We start from the raw sequence: 21261 nt of genomic DNA on the forward strand, positions 1-21261 counted from the left end.
AAAAAAAATGCATCCTTTGCAAATGTATATAAAAGACCCCTGGCTGAGAGGTCCCAGGATTGCCCTATTTTATTGACTTACATCCCAGGTAAGATATCTGCCAGTCTGCCTCTTAGAGCCGCTGGGGCCTGGGGTTCTACAGCAGACACGTGCAAAGAATCCTTCTGAGTCCTTGAATGAGAGGGTTTTACGGATCATTTCTTAGTGGCTGGATTTCTCATCTCCCACCAGTTACTAAATGGCTCCTTCGTAGGATCTTTAAATAAAAAGTTCATCAAAAGAAAGTAGGTGTGTTTCTGGGCTGCCTGCTTCTATTTACAGCTTGCTTATGGTGCCTTGGCAGCCTTCAACATCAGCCTTGCCAGAGAGATTTCCTTGAGGGTTTGCCCAGTTATCTTAATCACGTGGGTTGGAGTACTTTCTCGTTAAAGGTCCTGGTAAGGCCAGCACAAATCAGCTCTGACACCAAGGAGCCACAGTCTTTAGAGATAAACAAGTCTTTCCGGGAGAGAAGGAGGATTTGAACGGTTACCCACCACCATGTCGGACAGAAGCCCCTTTGAAACGGACATGCTCACCCTGACTCGCTTCGTAATGGAAAAGGGGCGTAAGGCCAAAGGGACCGGGGAGCTCACACAGCTACTGAACTCCATGCTGACAGCCATCAAGGCCATATCTTCGGCTGTGCGCAAGGCCGGCCTGGCCCACCTGTGAGTCCTGGGGGGCAGGTGCAGGTGCACAGGGATTCGGGCCCAGGAGGGGTGTGGGCAAAGCCGCAGGTACTTGGGCAGGGGACCATGTCAAAAGCTATTTGCCTCTGTGCCCTGGAGGAAAGGTGCTTTTAAAGTTTCTGTCTTTTAAAAAAGGGGCCTTTGACTTGTTTCCTGAAAGGAACAAAATACTTGGAGACATAGTATGGAGAAAAAAATATATAATTCCTCCAGTTGCCATGTATTTTAACAATGAGAAGCTCAGTGGCTTGTTGCATCAAAAACAGACTGCATTACCCTGACTTGTTTCTTGTGGTACAAAGAAACAGCAAGGAGGACTTGAGATTTCACTTTATGATCTTTGCAGATAGGAGCCTTTTATTGCCATGAACTTTGCCAGTGTGTTAGGAGCTAGCAATCATTTACAAAATGACTTCCTGACCTGCATCTCTGTTCTTACTGTGGAAAGGAGTCTTTTGCTTTCAAAACAATTTTTTATTTCTTTTCTGAGACTCCTTATCTTGTCGGCTTGGTGTGCAGGAAGCTGGGAGGTTCTGGGTCCAGGAGGAGGAAATGCAGAGCATTTGTCCACTTTGTTCTCTTCGGTACTTTATCCAAACACAGAAGAAGGCCAAGTTCATGCCATGGCTGCTGACTGTCACAGCCGCTGACCTTAAAAATTACGCCTGTTATTTTATTTTGTTTTGTTTTGTTTTACTTTAAGAGAGAGAGTGAGCAGGGGAAGGGGCAGAGGGAGAAGCAGAGAAAGAATCTTTAGTAGGCTCCATGCCCAGCGCAGAGGTGGGGCTCCAGTCTCACCTGAGATCATGACCTGAGCCTAACCGACTAAGCCTCAATAAGTCAGTTATTTTACCAACAAAAATAAGTTTACTTGGGAATAGTAGAGAATTGCAATATGGGACAACCATAGGCCGGTTTAACAGTGGAGAAGAATGTTATTTTATGAAGGAGGACGTTGGCAGGGGCTATTTTGAACAAAAGTCCGTTGGTGAAAAGCAAGAGTTCAAAGCCATAATGGTTTCTTATTGGCTGAGTTGGCAAGTCAATCCCTTGAAGGAGAGGCAATGTGCATCTTTGCTCACAGGAGCCTGCAACTGGTGATGTTCCCTGGAGGGTTCTTGCGTGGGGTCTGGAAGTGTCAGCACTTTCTGCAATAACCTCCAGGACTTGGCGTGAGGGCTCCCCCTTCTGGCCTCCTGACTCGATCTTAGCGAGGTTTTCCTTTTATTAGTGTTCACACAGCCAAGTGTCCAGTTCAAGTCTGTGCTGAAAGAACCCGACTTTCTCTGCAGTTCCGTTTTTTTTGTAGCAAAAATCCTCTCCAAAGGTAAAGGGGCCCATTATTATATTCCCCCCAAATGAAGAAATAACAAATAATTTAAAATAGTAATTCTTAACAATTTAGTACTTTTAACACAAACATTTGATAACATTATATCACGAGATGTAATCCTCACAAGATAATTATAGGATTTAGTTATAACAGATAAGGTTTTGTGATCCAGTAATGACATCCAGTTTGAAGACGCATTATTATCAGCTTTCCCTGGTCTCTGTGTATTGCTGTAACTGTACTCCCTCATAGAACAATAATGGGCAACCTCTACTTTTAGGGATCTTCATGAATGCGAGGTGCAGCCATTTGCCTCTGTCCTGCGCTCACCAGGTGATGGGTGTGCTGAGTGACACAAAGTAGTGACTTTACCTGTCCCTGCATATGGCTCTGCTATGCTTAGAGCCATATTCTGGGCATCTCCACTGCTTTTCAGTTTTATTTACCTGCCTTAATGTGCTTCTCCTCTGAGCGGGTGCTAAGTTAGGCAGTGGCTGCGGTGGTAGAGTGTAACTAACTTCAGTATTCCAGCTTTGTGGCTGCCGAGTGTCCAGATGAAGTAGACTCAGGAACTGGATAAAAACGTGTTCATTTAACTTGGTTCTACCTTCCGTGTGACAGTCTACTTTTGTTAGGACCTCTGTTTCCCATTTGTGAAACGGAGGGGATGGGAAGAGTCCCTAACTTATAAGGTTGTTGTAAAGCTCCGTGAATCCATGTGATGATAACTTCAACAGTGCCAGATCCATAATAAAGGCTCAGGAAATGCTCATTACAGTGGTTCCAAGCCCAGATCTGGGGAAATTGGCCGGAAGCTGGTCCATGCTGCTGATTGTCCACTAGGTGGCAGGTAGAGCCCATGGAATCAAGACTTCAGGATCCACTATTTTCTCCGAGGCTGAGGCAGGGGCCTCAGGCTGGGAGAGGCCCCACCTTGTGCCAATTCAGAGGACATCCTTCCCCTGGCCCCTCGCTAAGAAACACCAAGGTGGCAGTGTGAGATGCCCATTGTCTGGAAATTCCTTCTTTCTAACAAAATGCTGAGGTTATTTTAAGAGGACCCTGGATTTGCTTCACATGTGGCTAAAAGGTCACTCTGTTCTGGAGCAATTCTGCTCCTGAAAATAAGACTTTCACCTGCTCCTGACCCTTTCTCATTTAGGGGCCCTCAAGCTCCTCATTCTTTGCTTCCTTTTTTGGGGAGACATTTTTTAGGCACAAGCTCGTTGAATGCAAATGTGATCAGGAATGTTGATGCTTTTTCTTCTTTTTTGTCCGCTCATTGCTGTAGGAAGAAGGGAATGCTAGAATCATTCTCCTGGGAGCATCTTCATGGGTTTCTGCCAAAGTGGTAGAATATCGCATTCAAAAATTGTCAGTAAAGCTTTCATGTTTGTTAAATTGCCATATTGTCATTTGGATTATAACACTCTCTTGCACTCGTGATCTAACTTGGAGCAGCTATAAGACAGATCTCATTATGAACCTCCATTCTTTCTGGAGGGAGGGGTGCTAATGAGCGTTAAGGCTAAATGACACCTGGAGGAAGGCTGTCGGTGAAGGAGGCGGGTGGGAAGTGAGTTGTCTGCTGCTTAGAGTAGGTCAGTGGTTCTCAGCCCTGGCGACCTGTTGGAGCCACCTGAGGATTCCTTCAGCAAATACATGGCATTAAAAAAAGGGAGATATAGAGAAATTATTTTACTGGCATGCTTTCTTCATAATTCAGTGAACATACATTGAGCATTTACCACATCCTCGGGCACTGTGGGAACCAGTACAATAAGCACCACCTGCTCTAGTACAATGAACAGATAATCTACCAGGAAAGGTATTACCATGAACAGATCACAATCTGCTGTGGAAGGGATGACAGGGGTGTGCCTGGTGGTGGTGGGACCTGGGAAGCCTCTGGAAGGAATCAGAAGGGAGAGTAGGAAGAGGCTGGTGGTAGGCAGACAGCATTCCTGTGGGGCGAGCACTATGAGTGAGGGTGAAGAGGAGAGGAGCATCTCACTGGGTGCTGGTGGCCACAGAACCTTTGTGGCTTGAGTGGGTAATCGCCATGCCACTCTTGGAGGGAAGAGTGTGGGGGTGGGGTAGCCAACCCAGTGGTCCGTGTAAGGCAAGTGTGTGCTTAGTGGATTCTGGAGGCTGAGACTGGCTGAGTGAGGTCAGGGGGACAAGAGGCAATGCCAGTGTGGGAACAGGGCTTCCTTGGTGGGGCCTTCAGTCCTCCATGGGGAACCTGGGGACTCTGGGTGAGACCAGAGTGATCTTGTTGGCAGTGATCTTGTTGGCAGTGATCTTGTTGGCAGTGATCTTGTGGGCAGATTCTGCCCACGACAGTGGAAGCTAGGAGGCCTTTGCATCCTGATGTTCTAAAACATAAAGCTAGATAGAATTTTTCTTACATTGCTTGAAATGGTAGTGAAGAACAAAATTAAATTAGTTAAGTCTGTCCCCAAATTTCCATCTTAAATAATGCAAAGCTACCACAGGGTAAATTTTTCATTCAGCCCACTGGGCTACTATTTGAGGGTGATGAACAAATACTTGAAATTCCAGTGTTGGAAAGCCATGGTCCTTTAGTGTTTGGGTTAGTAATGATGGCGATGAGTCTGACTTTATGAATTGGCTCTTTCCCTTCACCTCCCACTGACCATTGCGAGTTTGTATTCTAATAAGATTGAATACCAGTTAGCGTTATTGGGAGAACACAGGGATATGACAATATATCCAAGTGTAAAGGAAGCAAGGTGGAGAATCATGGCTGTGAGACACGTTGCACTTGGAGATTTGTATAATTTGTGGAGATTCCGCAGCAATGAAGGGAAAGGAGCCTTAGGATGGTGATGTCTTAGTATCTGGGATTTTTTTTTTAAAGTTTACTTTTTTATTTATTTATTGAGAGAGAGAGAAAGAAAGCAGGGGAGGGGCAGAGAGAGAGAGGACACAGGATCTGAATGAAGCAGGCTCTGCGCTAACAGCAAATAGCCTGATTCGAGCCTCGAAAGCACAAACTGTGAGATCACTGCCTGAGCAGAAGTGGGATGCTTAACCAAGTGAGCCACCCAGGTGACCCCCATCTGGGATTCTTTATGGAGTTTTGGATTTCCTTTGTCATTTCATTCAGTCTTTTGTCTTCTTAGGTATGGAATCGCGGGAAGCGTGAACGTGACCGGGGATGAGGTGAAGAAACTGGACGTATTATCCAATTCCCTGGTGATTAACATGCTCCAGTCCTCCTATGGCACCTGCGTACTGGTCTCGGAGGAGAATAAAGACGCGATTATCACCTCCAAGGAGAAGAGGGTGCGTGTGGGGCCTGAATGCAGTTCCCCTAATCACCAGTAGATGGTACTACGGAGTTGGGAAGAATTTTGGTTGCTTTGCTTTTCTTTAGTTCCTGGATATTCCCTGGATATTCCTATTCCGTGACTTTTGCCTTCTGGGGCGGGGAGTGGGGAGGGGGGGAAGGATTGCATACTTCATTAGTTAGAAGTCTTATGCTGTCTAGTGCAAAAAAAAAATTCCACAACAGGGGGGTGACTCATTGAGGGAAAAGAGTAATTTCCTGAAAATGTCTCAGTGGGTGTGGTTCAGAGGTTTCCTTTTCGTTTGACTGGAACAAGTGTTGCATTTTTTATGGTTTCAAAATCATCGAGTCCAGTAAAAATTAGAGCTCCTGGGAAGGGCAGGCCTCTATTCTTACCACGCCCACTTCTATTCCTCCTCTCCCCAACACGCACTTCTTCATGGGGCTCTGGTTTCAGCAGGTTTCTTCATGCCTGACACACTGTTAGACTAACATAGAAAAGAAACTGTAAAGATCACGCTCTCTTGCCTTCATACCATGGCAAACTTGGTTAGTGCAGGCGGGGGTGGTGGGGAAGGGTCTGTAGTTATTCTGGTTTCACAAAAGAGTTCATTAAAGTCAGAGGTTCGGCCAAAAATTCAACCCATGTCCAGCTGTGATACAAAATAAATACTGGGTCTGGTCCTTGTTTTATACATTGGTGTTGGAGACCATTTCTTCATAATTAGCTGAGAGGATGAAAAAGATAAACCAAATTTATTAAAATCCTACTGTGTACCAGGGACTGTGCAAAGCACTTTACTCTTGTTGTCTCTCACAAGTTAAGCTAAATTATACCTATCATTTTCAACTTTCACTCCTCACTGTTGCGTGACTCTCAATCATCTCTCCAATCATATTCTTCCCAGTTGGCCTGAGCAACACAGGTCTTAGTTCTTGAATATTCTATGCCTACTTCCATGTCGGTTCTTTGAACATTTTCCAGCATATGCTAGATGCTCAACAGATATCTGTTGAATGAGTGCGTGAATGATTGAATGGACTTAGTTGAATTATTCACAGGGAGAATAGGAAATTTCCAAATTTATGGGTTATCCCATTTTTTAGCCACCCCCACTGAGCAAGGTAAAAAAAAAAAAAAGAAAGAAATAAAAGTCAGCTTAAGCTAGGGCATTACTCACCAGAAAGTCAGGGAAAAGTAATTTTAGTGGTGGGAGAAATGACTTTCATCTTACTTGATGTTATTACCAGTATTTAATTAGCCTAATTAGCCAGGAGACTCTTGTCCCCATCACTAAAGCTCTCCCAGAACCTTGCACATAGGAGGCCTGTAAAAAGTATCTGATGATTTCTTTCCATGGAATGTCTGCTGGAGCAACCTATGACAGCAGGCGGGTGGGCTGGAAAGATCCAGATCTGTCTTCTGGCCTTCACACAGGACAGGTGGGTTTGGATGCAACAAAACTTAGGACAGTATTTTTATTCTCCTGACGTAGGTATGCATGCCAGCTCTCCTAATAAGACAGATCCAGAGGCCCGGGACATTGTTCTGAGATTTTCTGAAGTCTTTTGGTAAAAGTGCTCCCAAATGAGAAAAGCCTGTCTGCAGAGAGGTTCAGGAAGAATCACAAGTAAATCTCTAACTGACTTTACTGTGGACATGGGTAAAGCTAGCCCAGGTTCATCTTCAGGTTCTCCACCTCTTCCTGGCCAGGTGCCAATTTCAGACCTGGTTTCCTATCACACCCTCCATAGCTATGAGGCCCCACTGGGCCCATCCAGGAGGGAAGGGCAGAGCCAGAGGAGGCTGGGAGGGGATTGGATTTCCATCGCCACATGTGGGTATCAACTCATCTGTCTATGAGCAGGTTGGCCCCGAGCTCATGATTCATAGATGCTGACACACATTGCCCTCCTTAAGTAATTGCATTTTTTGATAAGGACATCCTTTGCTCAGAATCACTTTTTGATGTAGGGTTACTGACCATGCACTGCCACTTACACAGAGTGTGCTGACTGGACGGGCACCAATCAGGTGGTTCTTCCCTCTGTGTATTTAGGGGAAGTACGTGGTCTGCTTTGACCCACTGGATGGATCTTCTAACATTGACTGCCTGGCCTCCATTGGAACCATCTTTGCCATCTACAGAAAGGTGAGTTGACAGTCTGATCTTTAATGCCTTTTCCCTCTTGGTGGCTTCTGGAAGCTTCCTGGGCTGGGAGCCACAAGTTTGGAGTTCTTCCTGCTATCTTCTGGCTAACCAGACCCACCACTGTAAGCAAAGAATCACTCACTCTGTCTTGGGCTCCTCATTCGAAGAACTGGTATGGAAATTTTCCGTCTGCCTTCTTCACTGCACTGGTGGGCAGGTAAAGTAAGAGGACAGATGAGGCTTGGTTTTAAGAAAACGGGAGCAACACAAACATCAGATAGAGCATTAGGTTCCAGGTGCTATTTGAGGACTCCTCTGTTTCTTCTTTATGTTTCTCAAATCTTATTGCATTAGTTTTCTATTGCTGCTGTAACAATTGACCACACATTCAGAGGCTTAAAATAACCCCTGTTTATTATCTGCCATTCTGTAGGTCGGAAGTCTGGCAGGCATGGCTGAGTGCTCTGCTCAGCCTCTCTTAGGCCAAATCTGGGTGTCAGTGAGCCTGGCCTCCTACTGAGGGGCCGGGGTGGGAGAGTTAGCTTCTAGGCTCTTTTAGGTTGTTGACAGAATTCAGTTCCATTCTGTTGTAGGATGGCGGTCCTTGAGTTTTTGTTTCTGTTTTTGTGTTTTTGCTGGCTGATACTGGGGTCACTCTCAGTTTCTGGAGGCTTCCTATATTCCCCTGGCTTGTGATTCCTTTGTTCTCCAAGGCAGTGAAGGCAGGCCAACTCTTGCCCAGGTCCTAATCTCTCTGATCTCCACTTTGCCTTTTCTCCCCTGCCCAGCCACAGAAAATTCTGTGCTTTTAAGGGCTCATTTGATTAGATTGGGCCATGTGGAAAATCCACAATGATCTCTCTCTATTTTAAGTTGGTAACCCTGATTACATCTGCAAAGTCCCTTGTGCCGTGTCACAGAGTCTGGGGATTAGGACCTGTTTGGGACCATTTCACCTATACACCACATGCCTTCTAACAGAGGATTTTATGGGTTGGTTTGCGACCATCAAGTATTACCAGAGACTTCATTTCACACCACATAACCCACAGCATATCTTAATTTGAGATCAGTCCTCACTCTAATCAGGATGGGTGGGCCTTTTCCCCTGAAGCTGTCAGGTAGAAGGGAGACCACCAGCTCTGGGTGGTCTTAAGGATTGTTCGGTTGGGTAATCTGCCCTCTGGGCTGGTTTTAGAGGCCCAGACCTCTGGCTTCACAGCACACATTCTTTCCACTAAACTATTTATTACCAAACACATGCAGAGATCACTGATTTCTAGGCTACCAATTTGGGACTAATCATGTAATGTGTATGTAATTAACTTTCTATGAGTGTTTTCCTTCGTGCTCTTAGATTATAAAGTGGGGGAGCATTGGGTATGCCCCATGTTGCCCATTGTGATACCTGTAGCTATTTATATCACAAGATAAGTTGGGCTTGGCTGATGGTTGTCCAAAGAAAGAGGTCAGAATTTGATTTTCAGGGGAAAGCTTAGCAGAAACCTCACCTTAGCAGAATATGTGAATTAGCCTAATCTTTCTTTCTGTGAAGAAAATCAAGGAGCAGGAGGGGGGCTCTGTTACTCCTGTTTTGGAGAACCAAGTGGAAGCCAAGCCAGCTCAGACTAGAGGAAGATTCTGAGAATGTTGTTTTCCCAGTTGGTGTTTCCCTCCCTCTCTCTCTCTCTTTGTGAAGAGAGAAAATGAGACTTTTGCTGAAGGAGCAGGAGAGAATGACCCAAGACACTTTCTCTGGTATTTGAGAAAGTGGAAGACTAAGATGATGTTTTGAGGTTAAGCCAAAATAAGATAGGCGTATAAAGGAACATTACTTCTCCCTTTGAAGTATAGCTTGGAGATAAAAATAAAGAGATAGGTGGTGTGATCTTTATGAGAGTCTGAAAAAAGACACCAGTTGTATCTTTGAGGTGGCTTTCAACATTAGCTTTTCATTGTGGCCAATACTGTTGACTGCTGAGCATGATCCGGCACTCTTCTGCCCACCTCCAAGCACACTGCTTCTGGGTCAGTCATCACCTCAGCCCACAAAGCAGGTACACACAGTGCTATTATTTTTTTTTCTTTTTACTGGGAAACAAATTGAAGCATAGAGAAGTGCCGGAGTCCAGCTACAGCAGGTCCGGGGTTCCCCTGAAGGATGACTGTGTAGGCGAGAGACAGTGAGAGAGCCTTGAGTTTCATTCTGGTCACCAGATGGGCACCCCTGCCCACCTGGAAGGTGACTCTACCATTCTGGCAGGCATCTCTGCCCTGTCTGGTTCTCAAGCTTTATTTATGGCAAAAGGTACAAGGACCAAAAAGAGCAATAAATGATTTCTCATAGATAAGTTTTACAATTTTCCAGGACGTGGGTTCTGTAGAAGTTACAATTCTAGTAGTAATAATTGTCATAAAAAACTTAGCTACAGGCACTCATGTTGTCATAGGCATTTTTTACAAAACCTTAGGTCTAGCATTAAGGAAACAACCTTTAAGAGGCAAACAGCATTGTTTAATAAAGATCAGCTTTTATATGAGTAAGGATCAGTAGGCTGTTTATAACTCTAACAGAAAGTTCCCAGAAAAACAGGTTCTCAGGAGACATAATGGCTGCTTTCACAATCCCAAAGATGATTGATACATTTTATTGCAGTAGTGACTTTTACAAAGGCGTTCAGGCCCAGAAGGTAGTCAGTTATCGGTTAATTGTTTAGGGAAAACTATTATGTTGCATTAGGGTGTATCTCATCTTTCCCCTGACCAGGTACAATCATGCCTCAGGGACAGGGCAGGGGGACAGGCTGCTCCTGATACTACTAATCAGCAAAGCACTCTGAGGTTTGGTGCCCAAGCAGAAATGAAAAGTTTCAAGAGGGTAGATTTTGGGAGTTATCTGGGGGCAAGAGACCGTGCAAACTTGCCATACCCACCAGGAATTTTCACTCTACCAGTGAGTTCAAATAGCTCCCAACAGAGAAGTTAAGTAACTCAACTAAAATCACCAGTTGGTACGTGAAGAACAGGAATTCAAACAGGCTCTCCAGCTCTGCTATCATGGCTTTTAATAGCTTCTTGCCCATGCTTCCAATTTTATTGAGATCTAATCGATCTATATAGCATTGTATTAGAATAGGTGAACAACATAATGATTTGATACATATTATATATATTGAAATGATCACCACAGTAAGATTGGTGAACATCCATCACCTCACATAGTTAAACAAAATTTATTTTCTGGTGATGAGAGCTTATAAGATCTACCCTCATAGCAATTTGCAAGTTTATAACCAGTATTGTTAAATATAATCACCAGGCTGTACATTACATCCTTAGGAATTATTCCTCTAATAACTGGAAGTTATGAAACTATTGAGAGAAATTGGGTGAAAGGTATACAGGATCTCTGTGCTATCTGTGCAATTTCCAATTAATCTTTAATTATTTTAAAATAAAAAGTTAAAATTCAGGAAAAATCTAAATTTATATAAGAGGTTGATGGAATTTGGGAATGCATTGCAATAGCTTATCCAGCATGCTCCTGAAAATGTATGTATGCATGCATATATATACACATGTATAAACTTGCATGAATGTTTGCATGAGGTCATCAACTGATTGCCATAACTATGTGTCAGATTGCACCTTGTGGTGGGAGAACAGGCCTGAACAAGATAGTTGGCACCTGCCACCATGCAGCTTACAGTCTATTTAGGAAAGCAGACATTAAACACACTAATGAAGGTGTGTCAGGAGCTTCCAAGGAGAAACACTGAGAACCTGGAAGTCCAACCATGAGGTCAGAGAAGGCCTCCATGGGAAAGATGATGTTTCACCTGGGACTTGAGGGTTAACTATGAGTTCCTCAGGCAGAAGGTGTGAGGAGAAAGGATCAGGCCATGTTGGCTAGAAAGAAGGTCATATACAGAGTCTTGGAGCTCAGATACAGGGTGGTGGAATTTCAAGAAGAGTAAAGAAGCTCAGTATACTTGCAGCGTGGAGCCTGGGTGTGGGGTGGAGGATGGTGTTGGACAAGGCCGGTCAACTATCAGGGGACAGATTATGGAAGACCTGGTAAAATAGGTTAATATCAGATGTTGAGGCAGTGGGAAGTCAATGAAGTGTTTTAAACAGAGTGACATGGATCAGAGTGGGGAGAGGGCAGAATTGGGGAATCAGGCAGGAGGTAAAGGCCACTTGGGGCCAAGTGGTGATGGTAAGGATGGAGGGGGTCATGGAACTGTGAAGAGTGGGTGTTAAGAATGACTGGGCTTAGTGACTGAGTGGAGGGCGTGGGTAAGGGCAAGGAGGGTGGTTAGGGAGAGGAAGGGGTGGGTAATCCTGAGGTTTCTACTGGGCAAATGACAGTGTCAGCTGCTAAGACAGGAAGTAATGGGAGAAGAGCAGGGATGTGGGGGGTGAGATCGAGCAGACAAATTCCATCTTAGATGCATGTTGAGTTTGGGGTATCTGTGGGGTACCTGCCTAGGGATGCCTGGTGGACAGGTGACTCCTAGGCTGGGCTCTCAGGGGAGATGAAGATGGAGGTCTGGGAGTCGTTGGCATATCTGTAGGGCTTTGAACTCTGGTCGTGGGTGAGATTACAAGGAGTGTGTAGACTGAGAAGAGTGTTTTATTAGTTAGGGCTCTGGTGTAAATGGCAGGAATGGATTAGGCAGCTCCAAGGGAGGAACGTGGCTGCAGGGAGGGCTGGGACCCAAAGAGTCTCTTATCTTGCCTTCTTGCCATGTGGCTACTTCACTCCTTCTCCTCTCTGTGGACCAAGTTTTCTCTGCCTCTTTGGCCAATGGAAGAAAGGTGCCATCTCATAGCTCCTAAGTTGACATAAACCAGAGTGTTCTAGCCCCAAATCTGGATTTCTGGGTATACTGGGGCAGTTTGGGTCAGGCATCTACCCCAGACCTCATTAAATTTGTTTGTCTCAGAGCAACTCAGAGTCCCATATTGGATAGAAAGTCCATTTTGCACTGGTTAGATCCCCTGAGGGTACAGAAGAACCAAGAGGAGCACTTGCAGTATGGGGTTGGAAGAATAGGAGATGGCAAAAGCAAATGAGAAGGCATAGTAGAAAGTTAGAAAGAAGTCTATGAAAGGTTCCTGGACCCACTTCCAACATGGGGGTGTGGTGGGCTCCCACACAGCATCAAGCAATCCTCAGACATGAGCAGGTATCCAAAAATTCAACTCAATTCTGGCACTATCTACCCAGAGGTAGCATCAGATTCCAGGGGTTAAGGGTTCAGTCCTATAAGGCAAGCCTGTACTTCTGACCAACTGCTATAGATAGAAATTTCCGATGACCTCTTCCGCCACTGCCCGCAGCCCTGTCAACTCAATTCAGATGCCAGTCAAGAGCCCAGGTTTTTCCTCTGCTTCTGACCAACTGGCTATAAATAAGAGGTTCCCAGACCCCCTCCTCAGGTTTGATTAATTTTCTAGAGCAGCTCACAGAACTCAGAGAAGCATATTGTTAGATCACCAGTTTATTATTAAAGGATGTAACTCATGATGTCCAGATGCAAGACACCCCTAGGGCAGGGTAAGGGGGAAAGGTTGCAGAGCTTCCCTGTCCTCTCCAGGTGCACCACCTTCCTTATATCCCCAGATGTTTACCAATCCAGAAGTTCTTCAGACCCTGCCCTTTTCAGGTTTTAAGGAGGCTTCATTACACAGTCATATTTGGTTAAATCACTGGCCAATTGGCAACTGATTCAATCTCCATCTCCTCGCCTCTCCAGGAGGTCAGAGTGCGAGGCTGAAAGTTGTAACCTTCTTTTTAAAAATAATTTCCTAAAAGTTTATTTATTTTTGAGACAGAGAGAGACAGCACAAGCAGGGGAGGGGCAGAGAGAGGAAGACAGAATCTGAAACAGGCTCCAGGCTCTGAGCTGTCAGCACAGAGCCTGATGCAGGACTCGAACTCAAGAGCCATGAGATCATGACCTTAGCTGAAGTCAGACGCTTAACCAACTGAGTCACCGAGGCACCCCTGAAAATGGTAACCTTCTAATCACGTGATCACGTGGTTGGTTCTCTGGGCAACCAGCCCTCCTCGTTAGGTGCTGTCCCAAAGTCACACATCAGCATGACAAAGACACCTTCATCACTCTCAACACTAAGGAAAGTCAGGGGGTTTTGGAAGTTGGGAGCCAGGGACTATAGGCAAAAACTAAATACATATGAGAAATGCATTTTGGTCATCTGAAGAAGCAAATACATATTTCTTATAAATCACCATATCACACAGTCCAGAAAAGAGGAAAGTGGACAGATGCTCAGGAGAGACCCATGTCAAGGAGACAGTAGTCAAGGGACCCAACATTGCCAAGGGGTAGGGTCAAGAGGACTGGACAGTGTGCTTCTGATAGAGTGGACAGCTGGCAACCTGCAGTGGTGGCAAGAGAAGAAAGACAACTACTGTAGACAGCATTCTAGATTTCAGGATCTGCATGAAGACGGAGATAGGGCAATGGCTAGGGGGAAGTGTGGGGATCTGGAATATATTTTTTTAAATATTTACTTATTTTTGAGAGAGAGAGAGCATGAGCAGGGGAGGGACAGAGAGAGAGAGGGAGACATAGAGCCTGAAGCAGGCTCCAGGCTCTGAGCTATCAGCATAGAGCCTGACATGGGGCTCGAACCCACAAACTGTGAGACCATGACCTGAGCCGAGGTCAGACTAACTCATCTAGGTGACCCTGGAATGTATTTTTAAAAATTTCTTTAGGCCAGAGAGTTCTACCTGTTATTTAAAGTCAGTGAAGCCAGGAGGAAGGAGTGGTTCTCCTCCAGCTATGGAGCAGAGCCCAGAGGGCCAGAGAAGGTGCTACCCTGTGCAGGGCCTGGAGGATCACAGCTCAGAGGAAGGACAGCTTCTGGTCAGGGAGAAATCAGCGGGAAGGAACCCTGGTTTCATATACAGAAAATGAGGTCCTTCTGATGGAGGAGGTGGATGGAGGTGTTTCAGGAGCATCAATGGTGAAGACTAAAGATTTTAATTAAAAACTTTCCACTTTTCTAAAGAGTTTTAAGAGCTCATGCCTTGGATCAATGGTTCCCAAACTAGCAGGTCTCAGAATCACCTGGAAGCCTGACTCTGGAGGCCCAGAGTTTTGATTCTGTAGGCCTGGCCAGATTAGGGGAGGAGAGGGGACCAGTATTTGCATTCCTAACAAGATCCTTGGGGATGCTGATGCTGCTGGGTCACTTTGAGAATCTGCTCTGCGGCCTGGCTCTCAGAATCCGTATGTGGCCAGGAAATCTGGAAATAAGGCCAATTTATTGAACATGTGTCCAAGTCAGATGGAAATGAAATTAGGTACAAAAAAAAGTTATTTGAAAGAATGTAAGATGGGAAGAGGAAAAATTAGTAAAAGGAACATGCCATTTTTAAAAAAGAATAGGTTTGATTTTACAATCAAGTTGTTAGGTTATTTATTACTTGCAAGGGAAGACTGGCCCCGTGTTCTGTGACAGCGTTGAAGGAGAAAGGACGCGGGCTTAGCATTGGGAGACGTGGGTCCGTCCCAGCGTTATCACTCTCTCCTTTCAAGATGCTGTATGGGTACTTCTCCTGAACTCCATCTCTTCTCTTTTATTTTATTTTATTTAAAAATTTTTTTAATGTTTATTTATTTTTGAGAGGGAGAGAGAGAGAGAGACAGAGCGTGAGTGGGGGAGGGGCAGAGAGAGAGGGAGACACAGAATCTGAAGCAGGCTCCAGGCTCTGAGCTGTCAGCACAGAGTCTGATGTGGGGATCAAACTCAGGAACCATGAGATAATAACCTGAGCTAATGTCGTCCTCCGATGCTTAACCAACTGAGCCACCCAGGTGCCATTCTTCTCATTTAAATGAGGATTAGAGACTCTTCATTGTCTCACAAAAGCATGATAATGTACTTTGAAAACTATGAAAATTGCTATTTTATCCCTAAAAAGTTATTCTTCACAGGAGTTAATTAGCATAATTGACATATTTGTAATGTGTGTGTAATATTTTGACTCAATATTGTTGTCTGATTCCAATTTATCTAATTGCCAGTATACATTCATAATTGTAAAGGTATTTTGCTCACCTCCATCACTTTGCAATTCTCTGGAATTTTCTGCTCAGCAGGAAATCTTTATGTAGCATTTCTGGATTAGCCTTTTAACTAAAATCCACTGGTGTCTAGAGAGAACAGAGCATCTAATTAAACAATTTAGGTAGCTGTGGTAGAAAACAGACATAGGGAATCAAATGACTCAGAAACAGTGAGGCTAACAGTTTTTATTTAACCCTTGCACATGGAGCACCATGCTCCTTGGGTGTCGTGGGCTATGGAAAGCGGGTTTGGAACCTCAGCTTGTCACATGTGTCATAGCCATTGGCCTTGGTCTGTGGAGCAGAATCCATCTGGATGTTTTTATTTGAAATTTAAAAAAATGTTTATTTATTTTGAGAGAGAGTGAGAGAGAGAGAGACAGAGCATAAACAGGGGAGGGGCAGAGAGAAGGCGAGACACAGAATCCAAAGCAGGTTCCAGGTTCCGAGTTCTGAGCTGTCAACATGAGGCTCGAACCTATGACCTGAGCTGAAGTCAGATGTTAACCAGCTGAGCCGCCAGGTGCCCCGTGGTGTTTTGATCTGAAAAGAGTTGATTGAAGTCTGTCCACTCGCCTCTCCTTCAAAGCTACTCTCACATCTGCAGTCCACAGTGATGTGAGGGTACAGAGCCAGCCTGAGTGCTTGTCCAGAATTCTCTCCCTCCCTTAAGGTTTTGTTGTGTAGTCAAAACTCCAGATGAAGATAGGGAAAGGACTTCTCTCGACTCCCGGCCCCAACTCAGCTCCTCACAGCCAAGGCCAGAAGTTTGCTACTCATCTTTCCAAACTCATAAGTTAAAAATACTTTTTAATGTTTATTCATTTTTGAGAGAGAGAGAGACAGAGGGAGATGGAGAGGGAGAAGGAGACACAGAAACTGAAGCAGGCTCCAGGCTCTGAGCAGTCAACACAGAGCCCAATGAAGGGCCCAAACTTACCAACTTTGAGATCATGATCTGAACCGAAGTTGGACACTTAACCGACTAAGCCACCCAGGTGCCCCACCAAACTCATTAGTTTTGAATCACTTGCCTTTTAGAGCATGTTGAGACATATTGGGTAAAGTGGGTTATGAAACAGAGTCTCAGCTGCAGCTCTGTTCCTCCATCGAGAATATTTGCTGCTCCTTCCTCGGCATCCCCACCTGTCCTGTCTCTCTGAATTCTCATTCACATCTGCACTGCTGCCATGGAAAAGGGAGAGGCTTCCTGAAGAAAATGTCCTGAACTGTAGACATGGGCTCAGTGTCGGGGGTATGGGGATGGGGGCAGCAAGACGTTCAAGTTACAGCACATGGAACAGGGAAGAGCCGTGGGCCTGGGCTTGACTCTACCTCTGAAGCTTCTTGATGTCTGGTGAGTTATCCACCCATTCAGACTCTGAGTGTTACATCTACACAATGGAGATGATAAAGATATTTCCCTCAGGGGGCTGGTAAGTATGTACAATAATATGACACAAAATCAGAGCTTAATGACCTTGGTTGTTATAACTGTTAAGGTGCATGGCTTAAGACTATGAAGAGAGGCTGTGGTTTTTAGCATATTGGGTGATTTCTTGGCAGGATGCAGATGAATGTGTTTAGAAGCTAGGGAGAAGTCCAAGAATGTCTTTGCAAAATGGCTCAGGTAGAACCATTCATTAACATGGCAGCTCATTCCCTCCAGATGCATGTGCTTCAGCTCAAAATCCTGAGAACTGCACTTCCGTGAGTGGTTCAACTAGACCAGAAGCCCAGGCCTCTGGCAAAGGGGTCTGTCCAGAGACAATAACACAGCATGTTCCTCTTTTGTCTTCCACAGACATCAGACGACGAGCCTTCCGAAAAAGATGCTCTGCAGCCAGGCCGAAATATTGTGGCTGCAGGCTATGCCCTCTATGGCAGTGCAACCCTGGTGGCTCTTTCCACTGGGCAGGGAGTGGACCTCTTCATGCTTGACCCAGTAAGCACCCAATATGGCAGCATCAGTACTTAGGACTCCAAGCACCTCTGTGCCTTAATTCCAGTCCCCTAGGATAATTTTCTGGTCATTTTTAATTCTTGCTTTTGAGGCCAGAGAGTCTAGTTGGTGAGCCAACACCAACATCTAAAAACATTAATGACCTTTGTCTAACAGAGGGCATTTGAAGGGTTCTTAGGGCTCTGTCCTATCAACCCAGGCCCTGTCCTTAAGGAGTTTCTAATCTAAAAATGCATTCATGCCATATTTCCCCATGGCTTATGGGAAAACAATGATTTAAAAAAATCCTAATGTTGCCAATGTCTAGACAGAAACATGGACTTTTTAGAGCAGCACCATCCAATAGAACTTTCTGTGACCATGGATATGTTCTATAATCTGTGGTCTCCAATATGGTAGCCAGTGGACCCATGTGGCTATTGAACACTGCAATGTGATTAGTGTGATTAAGAAACTGGGTCTTAACATTTATTTTATTTTAATTAACTTAATTGGCTACCCTATTGACAACTGGGTTTGTAGGACTGCTTCTAATGTACATGTTCTTCCCAATTAAGCAAAGGATGTTACTGCATTAATGGTAAAGCTCAGTACACAAGTTGGAAATGGGCAGGTCTTGAGAACCAGGAAGCAGGAGTCACAGGAACGGACTCGCATTATAGCCAGTCTGGTTCGGACACTACCTCTGATTCTGGGTCTCTCACTCCAGGTTCACTTGCCAGGGAGGAGTATCTAATTTGCCAAGCTAAGTTAAATGCTTGAAGTGAGCTAGAGGAGGCTCAGTTTAGTCTTCCTAGACTGGCATCCAAGGAGAAGAGTTAGTTCTTCAAAGGGAGTTAGGCTGCTTTTAGGAGGTGTTACTCCACACTGAGCTGCTCCAAAGCAACAAATGTCCACAGCAAGTTATTAAAGCTCATGAACCAAAGACCGTTTGCCTCTAATAAAAAGAAGTTGGGTTTGCTGAACAAGGGAGGATGTGCTCTAGAAGAACAGCAGAGTGTCATGCTAGAAGGGACTTGGGATGGACTTAACTATACAGCAAGTGGGCTTTTGCTTGATCTCAGGAGGATTCAAGAGAGGGTTAGTTCTGGTTTGGGAGTTGTCTGAAAGTTGTCTAGAAGTGGGCACAATTAATGATTATACATCAATAATTTTTATCTAGGATGTGGAAGATTAAAGTGAGGGTAGAGATTCATTGGTAAAGAAACAGGTATCACTCACAGAAGAGAGGGAGGCTTAGTTATTTCTGCGGCTGCTGAGTGTTCTTATCATTGTCTTATTTCAGACATGGTCAGCATGGTTTTGCCTCTTTGAACTCTGGGGATATAAATTCTATGTATATTAGAAACCTTCCAGTCTAGGTGCCAGCTGTGAGCTGTCATCGTGGCGGATTTTCACTTTCTTAGTCTTTGAAGTTCATTAAGGCTGATTACATTTCCAAGCCTGGTTTTCCTCTTAGTGACTTAGAGAGACCTCTAGCCTTTCAGAGTGATGCCTGCAGCCAGCTACTCTCATCCAGAAGCACTCAGATAAACAGGTACCTGAGGGATGTCCCTATGTCACCAGCACTCAAACAAAGAGTCAGGCCTGGGATAGCCTGCAGAGCTACCACAGTAGGGGCACTGCCGCATTTTTATTAATGATTCTGAAGACATCTTAATTTTTATCCATTTTATTCCTTATGCCAAGTGAATCCCTTCTGATGAAAAGGATTTCCTCCTTAACTTGTGTACGAGTCACTGGGATGAACTTTTAATGGTTTCTAAGACTGAGTTATTTACATAAATGGACCACACATTGGCAGGGGAACTGTATCCTCCACCCTTAGGACAAACCTTATCCCGGAAACTTGGTTTTTATTGTCGATGACCCAAATCATCCTTGAAACATCAGGACAAGAACTGGGGATAAGAACTTGGTGGATAAATACTGCAAGATTCCCTATAAATGAGTAACCTAGCAGGCAGTGAACATTACCAAGAAACCGCTCCTGCTCTCCTTTGAATTATTTCTTCTCTTACTGTAATACTGCTGGAGCTGTGGAAGGACGGGGCACCCCATCTTCAGATGCTCTCTGATTGGTTGGAAATGTGCTGTTGGCTTCTGTTTCCTGGTATTTCTCTTCTTCCAAATATTTTTCTTCATCTTTCTAGGCTCTCGGTGAATTTATCTTGGTGGAAAGAGATGTCAAGATAAAAAAGAAAGGAAAGATTTACAGTCTCAATGAGGGCTATGCCAAGTATTTTGATGCTGCAACCTCAGAGTATGTGCAGAAGAAGAAGTTTCCTGAGGTGAGTGAAGAAAGCCTAATGCAGTAGCAGGAAGAATGCTGCCTCAGGGGTTCCCTGTTTGGGTGGTGGCTTTGAGACCTTGATTGACGGAAGTTGGTGCCACTGTTTATGCCTCTGGTTGGTATGAGAATGACTGACTCTGCTCTTCTTCATAAATGAGCAATGTCTTTTACAGCTAAAATTACCTACTCAAGATAATACTCCCTAGTTGATTTTTCCAAGAGACATTGTTTATGAAGAAGATGGATCACATTTTCAAAATTCAGGGTTGGGGCCTGAACCTCTCAAGTCATTTGTTTATCCACCTATGTAGATTCTGATCACTCACTTACATTTGCTTTTAGATGGAATAATTAATTATATTTGAAAGCTCCATTCATAGGCCTTAATATCAGGTCCTTGTGTTTACCCCAAGATTTAGGATGTGTGTTTATTTTTTTAATCTCTGAAAGGAATTATCATGTTCTGGACGTTGTGTGGCTATTAATGCAGCCCAAATACTTCAATCAGTATGTCCACCTACTGAGAGAGCTTTTAAGATGGGTATGGGGGCAGAGCCAAAAAATTTCCAGATCAAGAATGTAAATTCTGGTCTAACTTGGGAGAGGGGCATAAGCTTGTTTATAAGTAGGATCCTCTGTCACCAAGCTCTGGGGGATGTTATTAGAATTAGAAAGCCAGTGTTCACTTATCAGAGAAATGTAGACTGCTGAGCCCCATGTATTAGCTGATATTTCAATACTGATTCAAAGATGAGACCCTTTTAAACAGCAAAGGAAAGTATATGTTCCTCAATATAAAGCAAATCTCCAGAATCCTCCAGTTGCTCTTCAACGTGAAACTTGAGATTTACTATGTCTCTGTTCCTAACATAAAAGGCCTTGTTTTGCCTATAGTAGGTTTTGGTTTTGCTTGCTTGCTTTTACATAAAATCCCTTACAAGTACATAAATTGAAGACTAGAGATTCATCAGTTCTGGCTTCAGAGAGTTTAGTCTACATGTAACAGCTGAAAACCAGTGTGAATGTGTGATAATTTCCTCAGGTGATGCTTGAGAGTCCAGAGAATGACTTTCTTCTGGATGTAAAAACAGTGATCATTTTGACTGAAGTGCTGGATGGTCTTGGGAGAGTCCAATTCTGACTCGTAAGATGAACAGAGATATAATGAAACCTAGAAATTTCCCAGAATTTCTATCTAAAAATATGAAAAGGAATTTTGACTTTGGACAAATGGGAACACACGCAATGGGGTAGTGGGCATCCTCCTGGCTCTGGTGGAAATTTGCAGTAATCCATTAAATAAATAAGGAAATTAGGGAAAATAATCTATGCCCCCTTCCCTTGAAATTCTCTGTGAAGAGAGA

General features: G+C 44.3%; 1 protein-coding gene across 2 annotated transcripts in view; it reads left to right on the top strand.

The window, feature by feature from the left end:
* Positions 1 to 465: 465 nt before the first annotated feature.
* FBP2 (fructose-bisphosphatase 2) overlaps positions 466 to 21261 on the top strand; it is a 28052-nt gene continuing 7256 nt past the window's right edge. Inside the window, exons 1-5 of one of the 2 annotated variants that reach the window (XM_029920258.1) lie at positions 466 to 710; positions 5214 to 5376; positions 7441 to 7533; positions 17446 to 17586; positions 19758 to 19895. In XM_029920258.1, the coding sequence (XP_029776118.1) occupies positions 541 to 710; positions 5214 to 5376; positions 7441 to 7533; positions 17446 to 17586; positions 19758 to 19895 (705 nt within the window). In that variant the 5' untranslated portion in view covers positions 466 to 540. The remainder of the gene's footprint in view (positions 711 to 5213; positions 5377 to 7440; positions 7534 to 17445; positions 17587 to 19757; positions 19896 to 21261) is intronic. The other variant, XM_029920259.1, reaches the window with a different exon arrangement.

This window comes from Suricata suricatta, chromosome 13 (assembly GCF_006229205.1).
Source record: "Suricata suricatta isolate VVHF042 chromosome 13, meerkat_22Aug2017_6uvM2_HiC, whole genome shotgun sequence".
Taxonomy (NCBI): Eukaryota; Metazoa; Chordata; class Mammalia; order Carnivora; family Herpestidae; genus Suricata; species Suricata suricatta.